Source organism: Astyanax mexicanus, chromosome 9 (genome assembly GCF_023375975.1).
Source record: "Astyanax mexicanus isolate ESR-SI-001 chromosome 9, AstMex3_surface, whole genome shotgun sequence".
In the NCBI taxonomy this organism is placed as follows: domain Eukaryota; kingdom Metazoa; phylum Chordata; class Actinopteri; order Characiformes; family Acestrorhamphidae; genus Astyanax; species Astyanax mexicanus.
Window position 1 is genome coordinate 3,213,408 of NC_064416.1, and position 23,093 is coordinate 3,236,500.

Genomic DNA, 23,093 nt, shown 5'->3' on the forward strand with positions numbered 1-23,093 from the left:
TGAACCACCTCTATTTTGTAAATTTATCATTATCAATCAGAAAATCTCATTGTATATTAAGTTCAACTTATATAGCGGCTTTCTAGAAACCCAAGGACACTTTACTTTACAATTTACACGTATTACAAACAGCCATTCATACTCAACACAACTCATGCACACACTGGTGAGAAGCAGCAGCCAATAGCGCACAGCGTACTCTGAACCGGAAACAACAGTCCACCTGGACAAGGACTGCATCTGGCACTACAGCATTTACCCAGGGCAGAGTGCCAATCTTTATCTGAGCACAGTCATACATACACCAGATCAATTTAAAGCATTCCTGTTTTCAGGGCAATTTAGAATATTCAATTTACCAGATCAATTTAGAGTATTCCATGTTTTTGGACTGTGGGAGGAAACCGGAGACCCTGGAGGAAACCCTCACAGACACAGGGAGAACATGGAAATTCCGCCCAGATAGGGACTTGAACCCAAGACGCCAGAGCTGGAAGGCGAACGTGCAAACCACTAAGCCACCATGCCGCCCAAAATTACAATACATCCCTACCTTGGAGTCTTTGGAGAGCACCTCCAGCAGGTCTCCACGCCGCAGGGTCAGCTCCTCGTCTGCCGCCGCCTCGTAATCGAACACGGCGGTCCAGTAGGGATTAGAACCTCCGTGATGCTGCTGATGCTGATGGAGGTGGGAATCAGGAGAGCTGACTGAGGAGGAGTTCCAGCTGCTGCCGTTCTCCTGGCCGGCGCCGGGCAGCAGGATGGAGGGCGGCGGTGGGCCGCAGGAGCCCCCGCAGTTGGTGCAGGGCAGCGGGGCGGCGTTCCCCCCGCCTCCACTACCCATGCTGCTGAGTCTGGACCGGGGGTCCATGTCTGAGGCCGCGGGTCAGCGGTGCGGTCTCAACAGCTGGACGAGACCCTCGGTCAACTCAGGCACAACATCCATGCAGGACGCATCCGGCAGCTTCAGATTGATCAGATTGATCGAGTTGATCAGTTTTATCGGTGTTGTGCTCGCTATGTATTAGCATTTATAAAGGCACTTTTATTTTTTTTTTTAGAACAAGTGGTTCAAAAGAGTGAGCATGCCCAGATCTCTGCAGCCTCCAGTGTCAACAAGCAGTAATATGGCTTTAAAAATGGCATATAATCCAGTTAACGCCCAACAAGAATCAACCGAAGAATTAGGCTTTTTCAAATCTGATCCACTAGAATTCTAATGGTTTGCTAAACTAGAATTGTCCCAGTTATCTCTACAGTACTTTTCCTGTAGAAATTCTCTCAGTTTCCTCTACTGGAGGTCTATCAGCTTGCTCAACTGCTCAACTCACACCGTCTTCTCTAATGATTCAATTCTTTTAATCTGAATTCTTTCAGTTTCCATGCAAAATTATTCCTAGTTTCCACCACTGGAGATCACATAAGTTGCTTAACTGGACTTGACAGAATTTTCCAAACTATCCCGTATTCTTCCCTGGAATTCTCCCAGATTTTCCACTAGAATGAGAATGTTGTCAGAGAGTCTGTAGGGCACTTGGCTGATTCTGGGTTTCCATTTTTGTTCCTATGAATGTTCCAGCTTTCCTGTTTTCATCTCAATCTTTTATCATGATCTCGTCTGATTAGTTTGAACTTTTTAGAGCTTATGAAACTGTGTATGTATTTCCTAAAATCCTTGGATTAATTGAAAGTAAACATAATATTACAGGTTAAAACAGTTCATTCAAATGCATGAATGTGTATTGTCTCAGTACAGCTAAGATTTGGACATGGTGAAGCCATGTTGGGGCAAGAATTACCAGGAATATTCAATAAATGGGACCCCCAATTGCTGGATCCCTTGTAACAACTGGAACCCTCAACAACTGGAACCCTCAATAAGTGAACCACTTATAAACTGAAACACTTAATATTTGGAACCTTTAACAACTAGATCCCTCAACAAATAGATCCCTTATCAACGGGTTCCCTCAACAACTGGATCCCGCAACAACTAGAACCCTCAACAACTGCATTCTTTAACAACTGGAACCCTCAACAACTGGATCCCTCAACAACTGCAATTCTCAACAACTGGATCCCACAACAACTGGAATCCTCAACAACTGGATCCCGCAACAACTAGATCCCTCAACAACTGCATTCCTTAACAACTGGAAGCCTTAACAACTGGAACCCTCAATAACTAGATCCCTCAACAACTGAAACGTTTAACAATTGGAACCTTTGACAAATGGACTCCTCAACAACTAGATCCCTCAATATCTAGATCCCTCAATATCTGGATCCCTCAATATCTAGATCCCTCAATATCTGGATCCCTCAATATCTAGATCCCTCAATATCTGGATCCCTCAAAAACTGCAATCCTCAACAACTAGATCCCTCAACAATTAATACACTTAACAATTGGATGCTATTAAGCATACAGAACCCAAGATTGAACGTATAACCCCAAAGCTAAAACCCTCAACAACTGGAATCTTTAACATAACTGGAATATAAATATTAGGCCTAAATATTATCTTACAGGTTTAAAACATTTGAGTCTAAACCATCATAAGACCAATGACACCAAGACTTAACAACTGGAACCCTTTACCAACTGAAGCTCTGAACAATTGAAACCTTCAACAGCTGAAACCCTCAGGCTGTGGAATGTTTTTTGTTTTGTTTTTATTTTCTTTGAGAAATACACAGCCATGCATGCTATAAAGCTAATGCTAAAGCTAACATATAAGGTCTATTTGGTCACAATGAGCAAAAATACTAAAACAAAACAAACACACCTACCTCCTCATCATTGGTTCATAGGTATGCAAACTAAGGGTCCAACATACTTGAGATCATGTTGTCAGTGTTAAAAGCCCAAAGCCACAATGCCCTACTTTACCTCTGTTTTAGTGTTTTTTATTTTTAATTGTAGTGTTTTTTATCCTGAATATAAGCTGATATAAATAATGAAACCCAGCATGCCAGCCTCCAGCGTGGGTGCCATCCAGTCCTGGGTACTCTGGGTTGTGTGTAGGCCAACGCTGGGTGTTTTCGAGCCTCTGCTGCTGGGAATAATATGATTTTCTGCTGGTTTGCTCTGGAGAGAGGTCAGAGTTAGATGCTGCTGTGGAAAAATGATGAAAATGAAAGAGCTGAGAGAATCCTTGGTGAGATGGAGCTGATGCTGACGCTGGATCAGCAGCTTGTTTGGGGGCAAGCAAAATCCACCATCTTCACCACTATCATCATCATGTTGTTCTTCTTCTTCATCATCATCATTATCATCTACATCACTACTATAATAATGATAATAATAAAAAATATTAATAATAATAAAAATAGTACATTTAATTATAATTATAATAAGGCTCCTGCTGTTTTATTATTATTATAATAATAATAACAATAATCCACAGTTGAGAGTAATCAGCACCAGTGTTGATGGTGATAATGATGATGATGCTGCTGTTGTTGATGATAATAATCGAGGCCCGGTGTTTTCAGCTCTAAACCCGCGCTGATATTAATATTAATATTAATAATAATGTTATTATTCCCGCATCTCGCGCGCGCACGCTCGCTCGGTCTGTCCATCACAGCGCGTCTGTTGTTTCCACCCAGAACGCGGCCAAAACCGTTCCTCCCGCGGGCGCGTCTTTCATCCCAGTCCGCGAGCGTTACCGTCCCTGTCCTCTCCCCGCGGATCCTCCTGTCACTGACCGTCTTATTCCTCCTCCATACAGCACAGAGCTCTGGAGATCCTCAGGCTCATCCCCTATCCAAATACACCGGCTGAGCTGCAGAGGGGGTGGGGAGAGCAGGGCATTATGGGTAGTGTAGTTGACACAGAGGAAGGAGGAAGCAGTGGGGGAGGATAGAACTACAAATGATTTAAATATGATCCAAAAATAACTAAAACTACTTATTTCTGTTAAATATATATATATATAGTTTTTTTTTGGGCAGTATTATATCAATTAATTAATCTTTTGCTGAAAAAATGTATGTAATTAATCACTTTTCACTTTTTTTTTATTGTGCATATTTAATAAATTATTTCATTTTAATAATTATTTTTTAATAATGTCCAAAATTAATTTCACATTAATAGTCACATACACACAAAAAAATCATTTAAAAAGAAAGCTAAGCAGTGTAATCAAACAGTTTAATTTAATTAATTTAATAGTATTTAGTTTTAGTCATATATATATATATATATATATATATATATATATATATATATATATATATATATATATATATATATATATACAAACCAAACAAAAATAAATGTATGTAATTTATCTTAATCATCATTGTTAACTTGTGCATTTCATTATGCATATTTAATTACCTGTTGTAAATGTAAAAGTATGTAAATGTTAAATGTTCCCCCTGCAGAGGGGTTAAGGGAGACCAGGGCATTATGGGTAGTGTATATATATATGAATATATAACATTTATTATAGAAATTAATTAATCTATTGCTGCTGAAATCATCTTCTAACCCCTACATAAATGAAAAATCTTTAAAAAGTATTTAATTTATCCTTCTTCATAGTACATTTTTTGTAATACAAATACAATTTTATGTAAAATATTTAAAAATATTTATGAGAATAACCAATTATTAAAATAAGTAAAAAACAAAAAAATCCACTCCAGAAAGATTCATAGTCACATTCACACTGAGCATTTAAAAAGGAATGCACAAATAAGAGATGGAGCAGTTAAGCAGTGTAATGAAACATTTTAATTTAATTAATATAATATTATTTGGACTATTTATTTCACATTTAAATCATTGTTTTTTTATTCATTTATGTATATAATACTGTCACAGTAAAACCCTTCATAATTAATATGTAAAGTATATAAATGTAAAATTATCAGCCCTACCTTAACTAAAATGAAAGAAATTTGTAAAAATTAGGGAACAATTTAAGAGATGAAGTGAAAAATTTTATAAAATTACAAATTTATAAATTGAGGGAACAATTTGGAATTGGAACTAAGAAACTAAAAACATTTTGTTCATTAAAATACTCATTTTAATTTAGGGAATTGTTGGAATAATTTTTACTTTTTAAATCTAAGCAAATATTTATTAATTATAATAAATAATAATTATTTTATTATGAAATTACGTTAAAACAAATTGATAAAATTGAGTTTTTTATTATATTGCCCCAATCTGTTTCTTGACACTTTACATGCTTATATATATATATATATATATATATATATATATATATATATATATATATATATATATATATATATATATATATATATATATATGTGTGTGTGTGTGTGTGTGTGTGTGTGTGTGTGTGTGTGTGTGTTTTTCAAAACATGTGATTTGAATAATTTTCTGGAAGAAATACTTTTTTTCTGGAAATATTCTTCCCTTGTTAATAAAGCTATATTAACCTCATAGCAGCAGTACAGAAAAAAAGCAAAAGAGTGAGTGTCTTGATTTTCTATTGGAAAAGCTATTTATATTTGATGTATTTATATATTTTTTATGTATATACTTTTAAATACACGCAGGAAAACAACAGTTTTTCACTCCTGATGCAGCACTGCCCCCTGCCTGCTGCAGCACAGCATGAGTCTAAGCTGCTTAAATATTAAGATTAAAAGAAGCTTTATTTTCATAATATTACATTAAAGCATTACAGAAAAAAACAACACATAATTACAGTATAATAAAAAGCAACAATAGTTACAAAGTAAGAATATCATTATGTATTTTTTGTCGGAGTATATTTAATTTTAAATATAAATTTCATACAAATGCATTACATTTATTACAATTTGCTGTGAATTAACACGTTATTACACATATAGAGGAACATTAATCTAAACAGGTGTTATTTGATGTGGGGGGTGGGGTGGAGTTTAAAAGTTACCATAACTGTTGAATGTATTTGGTATATTTGAATGAAACTTACTTGATTGAAAAAAAAAAAACAGAACTACAAATTAAGGTCAAAGGTGAAACATCCAGTCGATAGATCAATAGATTTGAATTGATGTACAGTAGTGTGAAAAAGTATTTGCCCCTTACAGATTTATTTTGTTTTCCTAGATCAGTTGAAGAAATGACATTTAGGTCTGCTGGTTTAGAACCTCAGACACTACACAGTAATATTAGCCAGCAGACTTCTTCTGAGGGAGGGATCTGTACCTACTGTCTTTGGCAAGTCAGCAGATGAGAAAGATGTAAGTAGGAACTTTAAAAGTATTTCAATAAAGCATAAACTAGCTAGGCTGCTTGTAAGAGTATACATGGGGCGTGGTCAGCAATGGCTTATTTGCATAAAAGTGACAGAGCCCTTAAAGGGCTCATTCTAAAAAGGACTTAAACTGGTAAAAATTAGAGCTGGTGAGATCTTTATCTTTAGAGTGATTTTGTGTAAAGAGCTTTATGGACATGTTTTGTGTAGAACGTAGACCTATTCTCTTATTCTAACTTGTGTAAATAGAGGTATAATATAATATTTTTATTTATTTTGAGGAATTTGCAAATCCAGAATACCAGCACGTGACTGGAAGACTTAAAGCAAATCTGCATCCCAGCAGAACCATTTAGCTCGTGTTTCTTCTGTACGTGAGAAAAATACAGTATCAGAAATGACGTCAGACCCCATCAACAGTAAGCATTCAGGAACCGTAGCACTGAAGAGGAGCTGCAGTGTCAGAAACCGCCACCAGGGTGCGCTCTACACCAACACAAATTCACACTGGAGCAGAAATACATACAGTGTATGATATGTAAGGGCAGTTCTGCTGATCTGCAGATTATTACAGAAAAAAAAACCTGTAAAACGCGTTTCTTTACGTGATCAGCAGTAGTAGTGACGTCACTCCTGAAGGAAAAACCCAACATGACCTTTTGCACATTTATTAATAAATTAGTAAATAACTACAAAGCTTTATAGGTTAATATAACTACTTACAACATATGATAGGTTAATATATTTTATAATGTGAAATGTTACAAATGATCGATATATTATTAATGTATTAATAACGTATCGTTTAATTAATAACAATAATATTTAAAATAGTAAGCAATTACTATACAGATAGATACAAATGTTGGTAGATAGATGGTAAAAAAAAGTGTAAAACAAATCAGAATCTTATATAATGTTAATATATAATTTATATATAATTAACAATTATAGAAGTTTATATAATTGTTTTATAATGTTTGGTTTTGCCAATTAATTGTTTAAAATTTTTTTTAAACAATATATGATTTTTTTCTAGGATATACTCATTTTTTACAGTTTATACTAAAATTACGTGTTTATTTCAGTTTTTAGCTCATTCTTTTTAAAGAATTCTGTAAAAGGCAAAATTATATATATATATATATATATATATATATATATATATATATATATATATATATATATATATATATATATATATAATATGAGATGGATGATCACAAGCCATCAAACCAAACGGAACTGCTTGAATTTTGCACCAGGAGGGATATAACGTTATCCAAAAGCAGTGTGTAAAACTGGTGGAGGAGAACAGGCACATATAGATCACATAGCAGACTATTGTTATTATATATGTTAAGGTGAGGTTATATGTTACAGTAATGCTATATGTTACAGTAATATTATATGTTACGGTATTGTTATATGTTACAGCGAGGTTACAGTAATACTTTGTATATGTTGTGGTGACGTCACGGCTACTTGTTGAATGATCTCGTGCGCCTGTAGCTTCTTCTGGCACGCGGCCAGATCCCACAATGCGGTATTCCTCATCAGCCATGCATTACCACCAACAGCCCCGCGTGTGTTTGTGTGTGTGTGTGTGTGTGTGTGTAGTCCCAACGCGCATGCGTGGTGCAACGTGTGTATGTGTGTGTGTGTGTGTGTGTGCGTGCCGGGCGTCGTGGTTTCGGATGGCTGGGAGAGAGAGCGCGAGCGGGGGGAATACAGAGTGTGTGTGTGTGTAGAAGCGTAGAACACACACACACACACACACACTGCGTGCTGGGAGAGGAGCGCGAGCGCGGCGCTGGGCTGGATTGTGCCCGTATTACCGGACTACACGCGCGGATTACGCGGCGGAACCGGAGCGCTGCTGCCGCCGCGGGGCGGGAATAAGGTAAGGAGCGGGTCTGGAGCGGACCGGTCCGCTCAGCGGTTCGTGTGGGTCAGCGTTACTGGGTTTAACTGGAGCTGCTGGGCTGGTGGAGCTCTGCTCTCTCTCTGTTTTACTGGGTTCTCCACGCGCTCTGCTCCACCGGGGCCTCCCCGAACCGGAGCTGAACCGAACCAGTACCGGAGAACCGGGCTCGGTCCGGGCGGATTCATTAGTTCTGGGAGAAATCCTAACCAAACACAAAACCGCGGTCCCTTCCTGGTGACCCAGTGCGCATGCGCAGGGGAAGCCAGGCTGGATCACCAGCTCACCTGGGTCTGGGTTCAACCAGCAGAACTTACAACCAGAACCCAGAAACCGGGTCTGAGATCAGTACTCAGTACTCAGGAGTCAGGTCTGCGGTATGAACGTTTTCAGAACGTTTAAAAGTGGAAGAACTAGAAGTTCAGCTTTCCATGCTCTTCTGTAGAGATTGTAGTCTACCAGTGTTTGGGTTTGGATGGTAGTACTCTTCTTTCAGTGTTCAGGTGGTAGTATTGTTTGGGTTTGGATGGTTGTAGTCTTCCAGTGTTTGGTTTTGATGGTACTAGACTGGAAGTTTCCTTTCAGTGTTTGGATAGTAGTTGTTTTCTTCCAGTTTTTGGATGGTAGTAGTCTTTTTCCAGGGTTTGGACAGAAGTAGTCTCTACCAGTGATAGTGTTTCAATGGTAGTAGCCTTCCAGTGTTTGGATAGTAGTAGTCTTCTCCATTGTTTATGTTTCAATGGTAGTAGTCTTCTTCCAGTGTTGAATGGTAGAAGTATTCCAGTGTTTGGGTTTGGATGATGGGTCTGCTGTATGAACGTTTTCAGAACGTTCAGTGGAAGAACTAGAAGTTCAGCTTTCCATGCTCTTCTGTAGAGATTGTAGTCTATCAGTGTTTGGGTTTGGATGGTAGTACTCTTCTTTCAGTGTTCAGGTGGTAGTATTGTTTGAGTTTGGATGGTTGTAGTCTTCCAGTGTTTGGTTTTAGATGGTACTAGACTGGAAGTTTCCTTTCAGTGTTTGAATGGTAGTTGTCTTTTTCCAGTGTTTGAATGAAGTTTCTGTAAATGTTTGAATGCTAGTTGTCTTCTTCCTGTGTTTGGATTGTAGTAGTCTTTTTTCAGTGTTTAGGATGGTCGTTGGATTGTACAAGTCTACCAGTGTTTTGGTGATAGTAGTCTTCTAGTGTTTGGATGGTAGTAGTCTTCCAGTAGTGATTGGGTTTGGATGCTAGTAGTGTTTGGTATTTGATAGGTCGTTCTCTTTTTCCAGTGTTTGAATGGTAGTAGTCTTCCAGTAGTATTTAGGTTTCAATGGTAGATATCTTCCAGTTTTTGGGTTTGGATGGTAACCTAGTAGTTTTCCAGCATTTTATTTTACATGAAGATCATATACAACATCTTCAGATCTTGTGAGATCTTGTTATAAGATATAGTAAGGTCACTCAGAGGAGATTGGAAAATAATTATAATATTCTTGTGCTGGTAATCTGTTACCTAGAATTATCTAGAATTATCTAGTTCCAGTTACTCTATATGTAATGTTACACAGAGATCTAAAACTAATTTTAATGAAGATCTAGTGCAGCTTTTTTAAAGGTCTGTTTAGAGTTCTCTCTAATCTCTAATGTTATGTAAAGATTCAGTAAGTGTTGTGTGAAAACGTAGCAAAGGCTTTATTTGTAGAGAATTGATGTGAGAACTGATTTAAATTGTTTTATATGAAGATCCAAAAATGCTAGGGTCTGCTAGACCTGCTAGGGATCTAATGGAGATTTACTGAGAGATTTACTATTCTGTAGGTTTCAATGAAGGTCTACAAAGGTTTTTAATTGATATTAATCTTATCAATTATTTTATTACTGCACTTGCCCAGTCAGACTAATTCTAATTCTTCTCTTCTCTGCTGAAACTCAGTCTTACTCTAATCATGTTAATCTGAGCTAAAGGCTAAAGCTGCTGTTTCCATGTGGGTCAGCCAGACGTGATCCTGTAGCAGTTTTTTTTTCTCCAGTTTCTAAGAGTCTTTATTTGAAGGTGTAGGAAACAGTACTCACCGCTCTCTGGCTTCATCTGTAATTTCTAATCTAAAGAAAAGAACTTCTACTTTTAATAGTTACAGAGTTCTCTGTGTTTTATCTGTGCAATTTTCTAGTTATTATGATGATGAGAGTGTGAATGTGCTGTGTGTGTGTGTAAGTGTGTAAATCCTGAAGTAGAGAGTAACAGCAGTAACACCATCTGTTCACCAGCACTACAGCTTTACTACTACACAGTTTCAAAATCCATTTCCAAAGCTCAGTTTCTTTCCATTACTACTTACTTACTTTACTTTATTTGTATGTTTTATTGGAATTTTTGCACTATAAGGTTCACCATATTATAAGGCGCACTGGCAATGAATGTCTATTTTCGTGACTTTCTTTTAAAGTCAAACGAGCATGGGATGTTTATCTACACAAATTTATTTTTCTTCTAAAAACGTCTGAAAACTGTTTATTTGGGAGAGTAAAGTGCTTCCGATTATATACAGTAAACGTAGATTCCTGACTTTCTCCAACACTAAGGCTGAAGCATTATCATTCGCGTCTTACCATTAGCAGTTAACGGTAATGCTGCTCCAGCAGTGCTAGCTGGGGTTAGGAACAGGCTACAGGTCAATAATACTTACCTCTGAACGGGGAACTAGCGGTTAGCGGCTAATGCTAATGCTACTCCTGCCTCAGTGCTGGAGAACTAAACTGAAACTCGTGTATAACGCTGTGTGCACCGACTATTTTTGGGAAAATTAAAGGATTTTAAGTGCACCTTATAGTGTGAAAAATACGGTATAACAGTAAACAGTATTTTAGGCAGTTGCACAATGACAAGTGCTTCATTAACTGCAAATCCATACAAACAGTGTGAAGTGCAGTATTTAAGGAAAAAAGAATGTTATTTCCTAAACTATGATTAATTAAATTTTGTTGTATTTTAAAAGGGTATAATTGTTTTTGGAATGTTGTTGTATTTTTGTTGTGTCAGTGGCATTTAATGATCAATTATATCGTTTATCTCCATAATTTCTGGGACGATAAATCGTATCATTACAGGCCTTGTTGTGGTTTTGGTTTCTCTTTTGATGAGGAAACAAACCTCAGTATTTTCTTCCGTATCTAATTATAGTTGTTCTATTCTGTTTTATTGTGTTCTTATTTTTATTTTATTTTGTTTTATTTTATCTATATTTATCTTTTTTAACAATTGCTCTTGAATGTAAACTGGATTTTGAGATCACAATTTGGTTCCACCTCATGTATCACATGTGATGCGAATAACAATAAAATCTCTTTAAATCCTTAAGTAACTTTTAATTGAAATAATGATTTTTAGGCATCTGAAAACACTGATCATCACACTGAAGTTAATCTGAAATGGTTTTGAGCTGCATGTTGCTGTTTTATTGCAGGGCATTGTGTTCCTCGCTGGGTTCTTTTGACTGTCTGTGGGCTGGAAGAATGAGAACAGTGTTCTGAGGAAGTGAGTGGGGATAACGTTTGGAGACGTATCTAATAATAACTCATTCTTATAGGTTGTGTTTCTGTGGATTGTGATTAGCGCGGGGTTGCCGTGGCCTCGTCCCGGTTGCTGGGGGATAGTTTAGTCTGCAGGGTTAGCAGAGTGTGTTTAATGTGCTTGGGTTTGGGCGGGGAGAGATCGGACTGTCTGGGCTGAGATTTTGGATGGAGACCAAATTCCTAATATTAGATCTTATATTAGAGTCGGTGAAGTTGGGTTAGTGTATTTCTGGTTGTTTTTGAGTTTAGAGTAAAGTAGGCACTTATATATTTTCTCTTTCATGTGCAAAAATAGAAAATTCTTCACTTTTTAAAATGCCTTTTTTTTCTCACATTTTTATTCACGATCTCATTGCGTCTCCACTGATTGATAATAATAGATACACTCAGAATGTACTGGGCACTTTAATTTATTTTATAACAGCAAAATAATTTTTTTATGACCAAATAAAAATGCAGGATAACAAACGGGTTTTAATTTTGCCCCTTTATTTCACCATTGCAAATTATTTTTTTTGTTTAGCTTTAAAAAATACATTTTAGAAAACACTTTAAGTATCTGACTAGATGATTGATGATGCATTAAATCAGTGGTTCCTAAGATTGTTTTCCTTTTGAATTAAAAGCAGTAGTATTCCTGAATTAATGGTAACAGTGTCCTGACCTAACTGTCTTTGCAGTGTGTGATACATGAACAGCTCTTTTCTTACAAATTTCAGTTCCTTTCAGAATGAGCCGTTTAAGGGCTCTGTCACTTTTATGCAAATAAGCTCTTGCTGGCCACACCCCATGTTTACGCTGAACGTTTACCACACGTTAGTGTTAGCTTTTGTAGGTACAGATCCCTCCCTCAGAAGAAGTCTGCTGGCTAATCCTGCTGTGTACTGTCTGAATTTCTTAAACTGATCTAGTGGGTGGGGCTCTGATGCGGGTTGACGGGTGAGGGGTGGAGCCAGGGTGTTTCTATGCAGGTTTCCTTATTGTGATGTCACAACAAGGGAGGAGCCATCCAAACGACTCATGGAAGCAAAAAATTCCTGACACCAAACTTTTCAAAGAAAACTCTGTGCAATTACACATTTTTACCAGAGAGGCCGCTAATTCCCTTACAGACTAACTTACAGACTGGTGCTTTAAACAGAGTTTGTAGGGTCATGAAAAAAATGGAAAAGTTAAGGAATTTTGAAATATCAATTTCCAGACCTGGATAAGTTTAGGAAAAATAAAAATACCCAGAAAGTTTTGGAAAAGTCATGAAAATTTGGTCTACAAATCTTTGTGTCTAAGCTAACAAATACATCAGCTGGGATTTAATTCAGTAATTTAGGCCTACACAATGGAGCTCTCTGGATCTGACCCATATTTTATTATTAAAGATCATGTGTCAGATTCATCTGAGGCCTACTATATTATATCAATTTTAAATCATAGTTTTGGTTGATTTTTGGGTTTAAAAAATTGTATGGTCGTGAAAAATTTGCCTTGAAGGCATGGAGAGGTCATGAAAAAACAAATCATGGTATTTTATTGGTTAAAAAGTGTATGAACCCTGTTTTTAAATATGAATAGTTCTGTGTGGGTCTCAGGCTTTAATTGTATCCCAAATGAGTTAAACTCTGGCGCGCTCAGCTCCGGAAATATCCCACTAAAAATGAAAATCAGCTTATTATGAGGCCGTTAGACTCTGTAGACGTTCTCTCTGAGCTTAATGTAATCAGGAGGAAAGATTCAATACCAATGATTCTGATTAGGCTGGTTAGGGTAGTTTGGGTCAGGAGGAAAGTACCGGGTCCAGTTTTAACACAGTCGGGTTGTAGAACAGTGCTCGGTAAGAGAACAGTGGTAAAGGGGCGTGTGTGTGTGTGCCGTAGTTAATCTGAATAACTGTTTCCAGGTGTTGGGCTGAGCCGGGCTTTTCGCCGCCTCGCTGTACAGTAGCTCGTCTGTGTGAGTGAGGAATTTCTGGCATTCCGGACTTTTCTCCACTTGGGCTGTTCTACTGCCTGAAAAAAAGACTCTCTTTCTTTCTCTCACTGTTCTGCAGTTCTGTTTATACACACACACACACACACACTCTCTCAGACGCAGCAGTGTTTGCTGTCTGCGGGATTATGTGCCGGCTGTAAGTAGGTTATTTTTCAATCGATACACTCTGTTAGGAGTTGGCAGCGCGGCTGCTGGTGGCGGAATCCATGTGGCATCATCTTCAGACTGTGTCTTCACACAAGGGCTGCACGATATATCGCTTAAGCATCGTTATTGCGATGTGTGCATGCGCATTAGTCACATTGCAGGACGTGCGACATCACTTAAGGCAATTAAATCAAACATGTCATGTTGCAATGTTTTGCAGTTTTGATTCTTGACACAAGAAGTAGATACACAGCGCTGTCTCTGTGTCTGTGTGAATGACAGGCTGCTGCTGCCTGAGAAGTGGGAGTGGAAGCGTGAGTATCTATGCTGAAGCTCTGTAGTAGCTGTAGAAGCTCTGCTGGAGAAGCTCTGCTGGAGAAGCTCTGTTGGAGAAGCTCTGCTGTAGCTCTGCTGTAGTAGCATCGTTACTGAAGCTCTGCCGAAGCTCTGCTGGAGCTCTGGCTCTCTCGTCTCTCACTCTCGTTCAGTTTGGTTGGAGTAAATATAGCCTGTTTGGTTTTTGCTGGAGGATAAACACAGATGTCAAGTAGGCCGGCCTTCCACAGAGCTCCCGCCCGGAGTTCCTTTCTGAGACAGAGAGAGAGAGACAGAGAGAGAGAGACAGAGAGACAGAGACAGAGAGAGGGAGACAGAGAGAGGGAGACAGAGAGAGGGAGACAGAGAGACGGAGAGAGAGAGACGGAGAGAGAGAGAGAGAGACAGAGAGCTAGAGAGTGGTGGAGAGAGAGAGAGAGAGAGACGGAGAGAGACGTGGTGGAGAGAGAGGGGGTGTATGGAGAGGCGAAGAAAAGGAGGAATAGGTACATAGAGGTAGAAAAAGAGAGGGTAGATAGAGGTAGAAAAAGAGAGAGGGATAGATAGAGGTAGAGAGAGAGAGATGAGGTAGATAAAGGTAGAGAGAAAGGTAGAGAGAGGTAGAGAGGGTGAGAGAGATGGGTAGATGGAGGTAGAAAGAGAGAGAGGGTAGATGAAGAGAAAAGTATAGAGAGAGTAAACAGAGTAAAGGAGGGAGGTAGAGGGAGACTGAAAAGGCGAGAGGTAGATAGAGGTAGAAAGAGAGAAAAACGACAGGTACATAGAAGTAGAAAGGGAGAAAGAGAGGGGTACATAAAGAAAGAGGCAGAAAAAGAGAGCAGGGGACAGAGAGATAGAGAGATTGGGTAGATAGAAGTAAATAGAGAGGTAGAAAGACAGATGTGAAGAAAAAGAGAGAAAAAGAGCAAGGCACGTAGAGCTAGAAAGGAAGAAAGAGGGAGAGAAAGAGAGGGGTACATAAAGGTAGAGAGGAAAAGAGAGGGATGGATAGGTTGAGAGGTTGAGGTTGACAGCAGTAGACAGAGAGAGAAAAAAAGAAAGGGTTAGATAGAGTGAAAGAAGTATACAGAGAGATAGAGAGAAGGAGAGATACAACCCCTGGCAAAAAGTATGGAATCACCAGTCTTGGATGAGCACTCCTTCAGACATTTCATTCTGTAAAACAAACTCTGATCAAAAACATGATACAATAATAAGGTCATTCCAAAGTGCAACTTGTTGGCTTTCAGGAACACTCAAAGAAATGAAGAAAAAACATTGTGGAAGTCAGTGAATGTTACTTTTATTGACCAACCACAGGGAAAAAAATATGGAATCACTCAATTCTGAGGAAAAAAGTATGGAATCATGAAAAACAGATAAACAAAAGATGATTCAAAATACATCACTAGTATTTAGTTTCAGTCTCTGAGGCATGGACTTGATGAGTGACAAACAGTATTCTGCATCAATTTGGTGCCAACTCTCTTTGATAGCAGTTGCCAGATCAGCTTTGCAGGTCGGAGCCTTCTTGTGGACCATTTTTTTTCCATTTCCACCACAGGTTTTGGGTTGAGATCTGGACTATTTGCAGGCCATGACATCGACTGAATGTGTCTTTCTCCAAGGAATGCCTTCACTGTTTTTGCCCTATGGCACGATGCATTGTCATCTTGGAAAATAATTTCATTATCTCCAAACATCTGTTCAATTGAAGGGATGAGAAAACTGTCCAAAATGTCAATGTAAACTTGTGCATTGATAGAAGAATTAACCACAGTCATCTCCCCAGTGCCTTTGCCTGACATGCAGCCCCATATCATCAAGGACTGTGGAAATTTGGTTGTTTTCTTCAGGCAGGCCTCTTCATAAATCTCACTGGAATGGCACCAAACAAAAGTTCCAGCATCATCACCTTGTCCAATGCAGATTCTTGACTCATCACTGAAGATAACTTTCATCCAGTCATCCACAGTCCATGATTGCCTCTCCTTAGCCCACTGCAGTCTTGTTCTTTTATGTTTAGGTGTCAATGATGGTTTTCTTTTAGCTTTCCTGTATTGAAATCCCATTTCCTTTAGGCGATTTCTTACAGTTCGGTCACATACATTGGCTCCAGCTTCTTCCCATTTATGCTTCATCTGTTTAGTTGTACTTTTTCGGTTTTCAAGACAAATGGCCTTAAGTTGCTTGTCTTGACGCTTTGATGTCTTTCTCGGTCTACCAGTACGCTTGGCTTTAACAACCATTCCATGCTGTTTGTATTTGGTCCATATCTTGGAAACAGCTGACTGTGAACAGCCCACATCTTTAGCAACCATGCGTGAAGAGTTACCTTCTTCAAGAAGTTTCACAATCCTCTCTTTTGTTTCAAGAGACATTTCTCTTGTTGGAGCCATGGTTCTTGCCACTCTAATTCGTCCAGCAGCCCTCCAAGGGGTCATGACTGCAGGTGTTTTTAACTGCAGACTAACGAGCAGATCTAATCTGAGGCAGGTGTCCATTTAGGGAAAGGAAATTGACTGGGTGTGTCCTTATTTTCTACCTTCAATTTGAGTGATTCCATACTTTTTTCCTCAGAATTGAGTGATTCCATATTTTTTTCCCTGTGGTTGGTCAATAAAAGTAACATTCACTGACTTCCACAATGTTTTTTCTTCATTTCTTTGAGTGTTCCTGAAAGCCAACAAGTTGCACTTTGGAATGACCTTATTATTGTATCATGTTTTTGATCAGAGTTTGTTTTACAGAATGAAATGTCTGAAGGAGTGCTCATCCAAGACTGGTGATTCCATACTTTTTGCCAGGGGTTGTATATAGAAGTAAAGTGATGGGTAAATGGGGGTAGAAATAGAGAGAGAGAGGTACATAGAGTAAGAAAGGGAGAGAGAGAAAATAGAGAGGGGTACATAAAGAAAGAGGGAGAAAAAGAGAGCAAGGGACATAGAGCTAGAAAGGAAGAAAGAGAGGGAGACGTACATAGAGGTAGAGAGGAAAAGAGAGGGATGGATAGGTTGAGAGGTTGAGTTTGACAGCAGTATAGAGAAAAAAAGAAAGGGTTAGAAAGAGTGAAAGAAGTATACAGAGAAAAAGAGAGCAAGGGACATAACGAGAGAAAGATTGGGTAGATAGAAGTAAATAGAGAGGTAGAAAGAGAGGCAGATGTGAAGAAAGAGAGAGAAAAAGAGCAAGGCACATAGAGCTAGAAAAGTAGAAAGAGAGAGAGAGAGGTATATAGAGAGGTTGGGTTGACAGCAGTAGAGAGAGAGAAAAAAGGAAGGGTTAGATAGAGTGAAAGAAGTATACAGAGAGAGAGAGAGAGAAGGAGAGGTATATAGAGGTAGAGGGATGGGTAAATAGGGATAGAAATAGAGAGAGAGAGAGGGGGATAGAGAGAGAATTAGGTATAGAGCGGTAGAGAGAAAAATAATTAGGGGTAGATAGAGAGAGAGAAAGAGGTAGATTGAGTGAAAAAGACATGAATAGTTAAAAAGAGGTAAAAAGTGAGAGATTAATCAGGTTATTTTGCTGTGATTTGTGTTGAGTGGTTTATTGTGTGTGTGTGTTGTAACTCAGTGATGTGAGCTGGTGATAGAGGATAATTGGCGTTAGTGTAGTTAAAGTTTATGCAGAGCTGCTGCGGACGCAGGAACTGCACATTAACCCCGCCGCTGTTTACACTGCGTCCTCACTAACCGGCTTTACCGCATGTTTACCTGCAGCAGCAGCAGCGTGTGTTAGAGTGATCAGCGCTGCAGCAGATTAACGCATTTACTCAGCAGTGCTTAGCCTACACAGCCCTCTCTAATAACACACTCTCTTATATTATTCCTCACTTCTGTGTTTACAGGCATTTTTATAAGCAGAATTAACCCTGATACAGTATAATACTGTGATTATTGTGATTATATTTAGCTCTAGTTGTGAGAATGTGTTGATTTTAAAGGCAGATGAAGGCAGACCTCACTTCCACCTGTTCTACAGTAGAGTTAACTCCACCACCTGTTCAGTTTCAGCCTCTAAAACCAGTGCGACCTGACGGACAGGAGAGCGCTGATGCAAAACAGGTGTTTTACTGCTTCCCTGAACTCTGAATACTTCTTATTTTACAGACACTGTTGGCGTCAAGTCAAGCTAAAGTCATAATTCATCAAGATAAATGATCTTTTTGTATCCTTAGCTTCAGATTAGACTGTAAAAATGTACTTTACATCAATTTAAAATGAGTTATCTCTTCATTTATCCCAAATCTCAGTGCGTGTCATCTTGCCCTGTTTTGTTTGTATATATATATATATATATATCAATAATATATAGACATATTTGGCTTACATCCTTAAAAAAACAAACATCTCATAGTAAACGAGCTGCAACTGGAACTGATTAAATATTGTTTAAGGTGTTTCCATACTGTTTATTCCCATTTGTAGTTTAGAACACTTTTTAATGTCTGTTAAAAAGCAGGCAGTTAGACAGTCGCTCCACTCTAAAGCTTTTAAACCAAGGTCATTTTCACACCACTAGCACTATTTAGTCCAGTTAAAATGGACTCTGGTTGGTTTGTACTCTTAATTCGGTTCCTTTTGTGCAGGTGTGGAAACTGTAATCGCATGTAATCTGGCCTCGGTCCAACCCAGAAATCAAATACTCTCCTTTTAATTGAGCTAAACTTCAGATAAGGCACAGTTTAATCTGATATATTAGCCAGATAATGCTAATTACCACAGCTATGAACAAACGCTGTCTCTGCTGCTCCATGCTGTTTACACACTAAGAGCGCAGTATGTGCAGCGTTCACTGCTCGCAGCCACGTGACTCCATTTACTACGTGCACTTCTGCGTCAAATTTTAAATGTTCTGTGTTAAAGCAGCTTCACACTGCACAGATATACAGATATATGCACTGAAACACATTATCTTCTCACTATATTTACTTTCTGACCCCCACTAGGGCTGCCACAAACGATTATTTTTATAGTCGACTAATCACCGATTATTTTTTATGATTAGTCGACTAATCGGATCATACGTTAATTGAATATAAAACACAGTTTATCACAATAGAATGCAGCTGCTATTATACAACCAACATTAGATTTCAGCTATATGCTAACTAAAAATAAAAACAATTAAAATCATAGTTCATTAAACCTTTAATGAAATATGCAGCTTGTTGTAACAGACAATTATTTTACTGTTTAGCATAAAGTGTAAACAGCTGTGTAAAATAAGGATAAGGCACTGGCATTTATGAAACATCTCAACCGTGAGGTTGTTTGAACTATTATGAAAAAAAAGTATATTAATAAAAAATGCCTCTCTGTCCAGATATTGTGTACATTGCCGTACACAGGGCAGCGGTCTGCACAGATCTGATTGGCAGAGGAGAGCGTTTGGTGATTTTACACCACACATGACTGATCTGTGAGTTTACTGCACCGAAAAGCACTGAAAACAGAAGCCACTGTCAGAATGAAATCCTTCTCTGTAGTTTATCGGTTTGGGACGGCATTTGTGACAACGTCTGGGTCCGGATCCGGACCGCGGTCCGCCTATTAGTGACCTCTGTTTTAAAGCTATCAAGATGAGTAAGTTAAGTACTAAGTTAACGCTCTGTTTACGCTAATTTTACCAGCTAAATAGCAATTTAGCTTCTTCGTCATTTAATCAGCCACAACATGCCTCCTTTTCAGGTGCTCGTGCATCGCGGTTGTGCTGCCGAGGAAGGCAAGTTCTTCATTGCAGATATTGCATTGCACGCGTTTCACTTTTATTTTCTTGGTGATCCCACACTTTTGAGTTCTGTAGCGGGGTAGCCATGAAACCAGAGCCTGTCTGTATAATGTCCTGAGATGTCGTCCACTACCTACCCCGGTTTCCACTACTGCGCATGTGCGTCCAGGACAGAAAGGCAGTCGCAGCAGTTTGGAGAGAAAAACAAAGAAAAAAAAAACGACTAATCGACTATTAAATTAGTCGTCAACTATTTTAATAGTCGACATAATCGTGACTAGTCGACTAATCGTGGCAGCCCTAACCCCCACCGCGCCAGACAGCTCTGACCAATCAGAGGAGACGATGTGCTTGTGTGCTTTATTGGTGCACATTTTGGTGTGTTTAGGTTTATGCCTGTGTAAAACCAAACAGAGGGAGAAACACTCCAAATAAACAAACTCAACAACTGATCCGGACCATAGACAGTTGTAAAAACGCCTAAAAAAAAGCGTTAAAACGGTTCTCTGGTTCATTTGCATGGTTTGGTTCTTATTTTGGTTGTGTTGAGAACGTGGTCTGGTCTGGATCTGACCTGACTCTCAAATATACTCCTCATGTTTGAGCTAAATGGCTGTTCAGGTGCAGTTTCACTTGATTTATTACCCAAATAAATACCATTTACTATGAACAAATGCTGTCTGTGCTGCCTCATGTTTTTGGCATTGTTATAGTGTACACTACTTCTAGATCTTAAGTACTCTTGCTTATGAAGATTCTGACACTGTATAATGGCTGTAATCTATATAAAAGCATACTGTATTTGGCTCAGAGGTGGGAGCCTTTGCCACATTAGTGAAAATGCGACTTATATTAGTCCTACTTTTAAAAATTGGGTGAACTGCATAATGCTGTTTTTGGTTTTAAAAAAAAAATGCTGTTTTGGCTTATATAGACAATATGGACTCTGTGGATTGGTCTGCTGTGTTAACTGTTTTAATGTGTAATATTTTGATGATTTGTTTGATTTGTCTGTTTATTTAGACACTTTTTACCTTTTGTCTTTTCTTTAAATAAAGGAATGTTCTTACCATATTTTTCACACTCTAAGGTGCGCTATCAATGAACATCTGGTTTCTGGTATATTTTCATACATAAGGCGCACCGGATTATAAGGCGCATTATGTTACACTAGTAAGGAACAGAGGTGTCTCCTTCTAATTCTCCTTCTAATTCAGCAGGTCTCACCGCTGGGTGGTAAACAGTAACAGAACTAATTTTTGTTTACCTTTAGATGATTTTTTAAGGCCATAATCGCCCAGCACTACAGGACTGCTGCAAATTACAGATTAGTCGACAGTGAAATTTATAGTTCACAATTATTTGACAAGTTAATTGACATTCTCGATTTTATCGACCAATCGTTGCAGGCCTAGTGGATGGTTATGTGAGGTAAAATTCCTTAGTAAAATCAACAGAAAAAGCCTTAAAGGAGAAGATAATTGTCCACCTAAACTAGCGAGACTCTTCTTCTTCTTCTTCTTCTTCCTCCTGATTCTGCATCGCTCTGTTTTTAAAGAGTCCAGATGTTCTTCCCACTCATCTGTTGATCTGTCTCTGGAGGTTGTGGAGGTTCAGTCGTTCGCAGCTCCGTGATCATTAGCAGTTTCCTATTGATCGGGACGGGCGCTTTATTCCCCCCCTGCGGACGGGACGGGAGGAAGTGGGACGTCCAGAGGAAGCGGCAGGAGCGGGACGGGGGACTCTCTGCTGCAAATAAACACACGACAGGAAGGAAACCGTGATGAATGGACACTGACTCGAGTCACATGACTCACTCCTTTACTCAGCCCCTCGGCTCTGCTGCTGGCCACTCCCCCGGGGCGGGATCAAACGTCCACATAGTGCGTTGTGTGTGTGTGTGTGTGTGTGTGTGTGTGTGTGTGTGAGAGGAGTTGACAGGGTGTGAAGCTCAGTGTGTGTGAGTGTCCGGCAGGACCTGAAGAGGATGGATTACAGCAGGTTTAGCCGGTTTACTGCACTGTCTGAACCATCAGAGCCCCGTGAGCTGAGAGAGCCATGTGGTCAGAAGGCTTATATCACTGAGCGTGTTCACATGCACTGAAAAAATCCTGTTTAAAATCGGATTAGTATTTAAGTTATCTGATTATACATCTTTTCCCTCAATATTAGGAATGTGCCATATCGTTTCATATGCAATAATATCGCCGTTTTTTGTATTTGCTTTGATATTTACTACAAAAACTATTCGTTTGTTTGCAGTTTATATGCATGCACTACATGGCCTGAAATTATTATTTTTTTTAAATGAATTTTAAATTCTCCCCTTAAATGTGTCACATAAGAGGGAATTTTTACATTTTGGGGGGTGTGCTACTGGCGAACTTTACTGCAGGTCTTACTTTGTCCTTTTGAGAGTTTCGTTGCTGTGCTTCAACTTCAGATATCCTCTGAACTAAGTTCTAGGAGTGGGCGATATGGCTCTAAAATAATATCACGATATTTCAGGGTGTTTTTGCGATAACGATATACTTGGCGATATAGGAAAACAGAAAAATAATTAATTAATTTCAGGAATATAGTATAAGAGTATAACAGAATAATCATAATGTGGCGAAATAAATAATATAGCATAAAATAATATAATGCAGCAAATAATATTGCAGAATATTTAGTGCATGCATATAAACTGCAAACTAAAACAATTATACAATAAATACACCTAAAGCTTCACAGTAAATAATAGACTACTTTTAAGACAGAACAGCCCTATTATCACGATATGGATTTTTAATATCACGATATTTCTGTATCACGATATATTGTATACCATATAATATCGCCCACCCCTACTAAATACATTGCTGTTACTTGTCTCTTGGTTCTTCTCTGCCCTGATCTGTCCTCTCCTTGGTCTTTTCTTTCTATTCAGTGCTGCTGTATGAGAAACACTAGCCGAGTGGCGACTTAAAGTCGACGATTTGTAGCATCGGCTGGTAAAAGGTGCAGCAAAAATCAAGCAGCTCATTTCACTGCTATTTAGTTCAAACCAAGGATATATTCTTGGCCAATTGACTTGAAACTTATCTTTGGACTGCTGCTGTAGTTTGTTACCGTCACCTGTCTGTGAATCCTGGGGATTAGTTTCGTTAACGTCACCGGCGCTGCTGTTTGTGCTACTCCGCTAGTTCGC

At 38.7% G+C, this 23,093-nt stretch overlaps 2 protein-coding genes across 3 annotated transcripts in view; one reads left to right on the top strand and one right to left on the bottom strand.

The window, feature by feature from the left end:
- The window catches only part of map3k10 (mitogen-activated protein kinase kinase kinase 10), a 69,552-nt gene extending 65,770 nt beyond the window's left edge, over positions 1-3,782 (bottom strand). Inside the window, exon 1 of the mRNA XM_022664947.2 lies at positions 554-3,782. Within this exon, the coding sequence (XP_022520668.2) occupies positions 554-871 (318 nt within the window). The 5' untranslated portion in view covers positions 872-3,782. The remainder of the gene's footprint in view (positions 1-553) is intronic.
- Positions 3,783-7,923: 4,141 nt separating this feature from the next.
- sipa1l3 (signal-induced proliferation-associated 1 like 3) overlaps positions 7,924-23,093 on the top strand; it is a 173,764-nt gene continuing 158,594 nt past the window's right edge. For both annotated transcript variants that reach the window (XM_022664948.2, XM_049483753.1), the window contains exon 1: positions 7,924-8,142. The gene's annotated coding sequence lies outside the window, so the exon portion shown is untranslated. The remainder of the gene's footprint in view (positions 8,143-23,093) is intronic.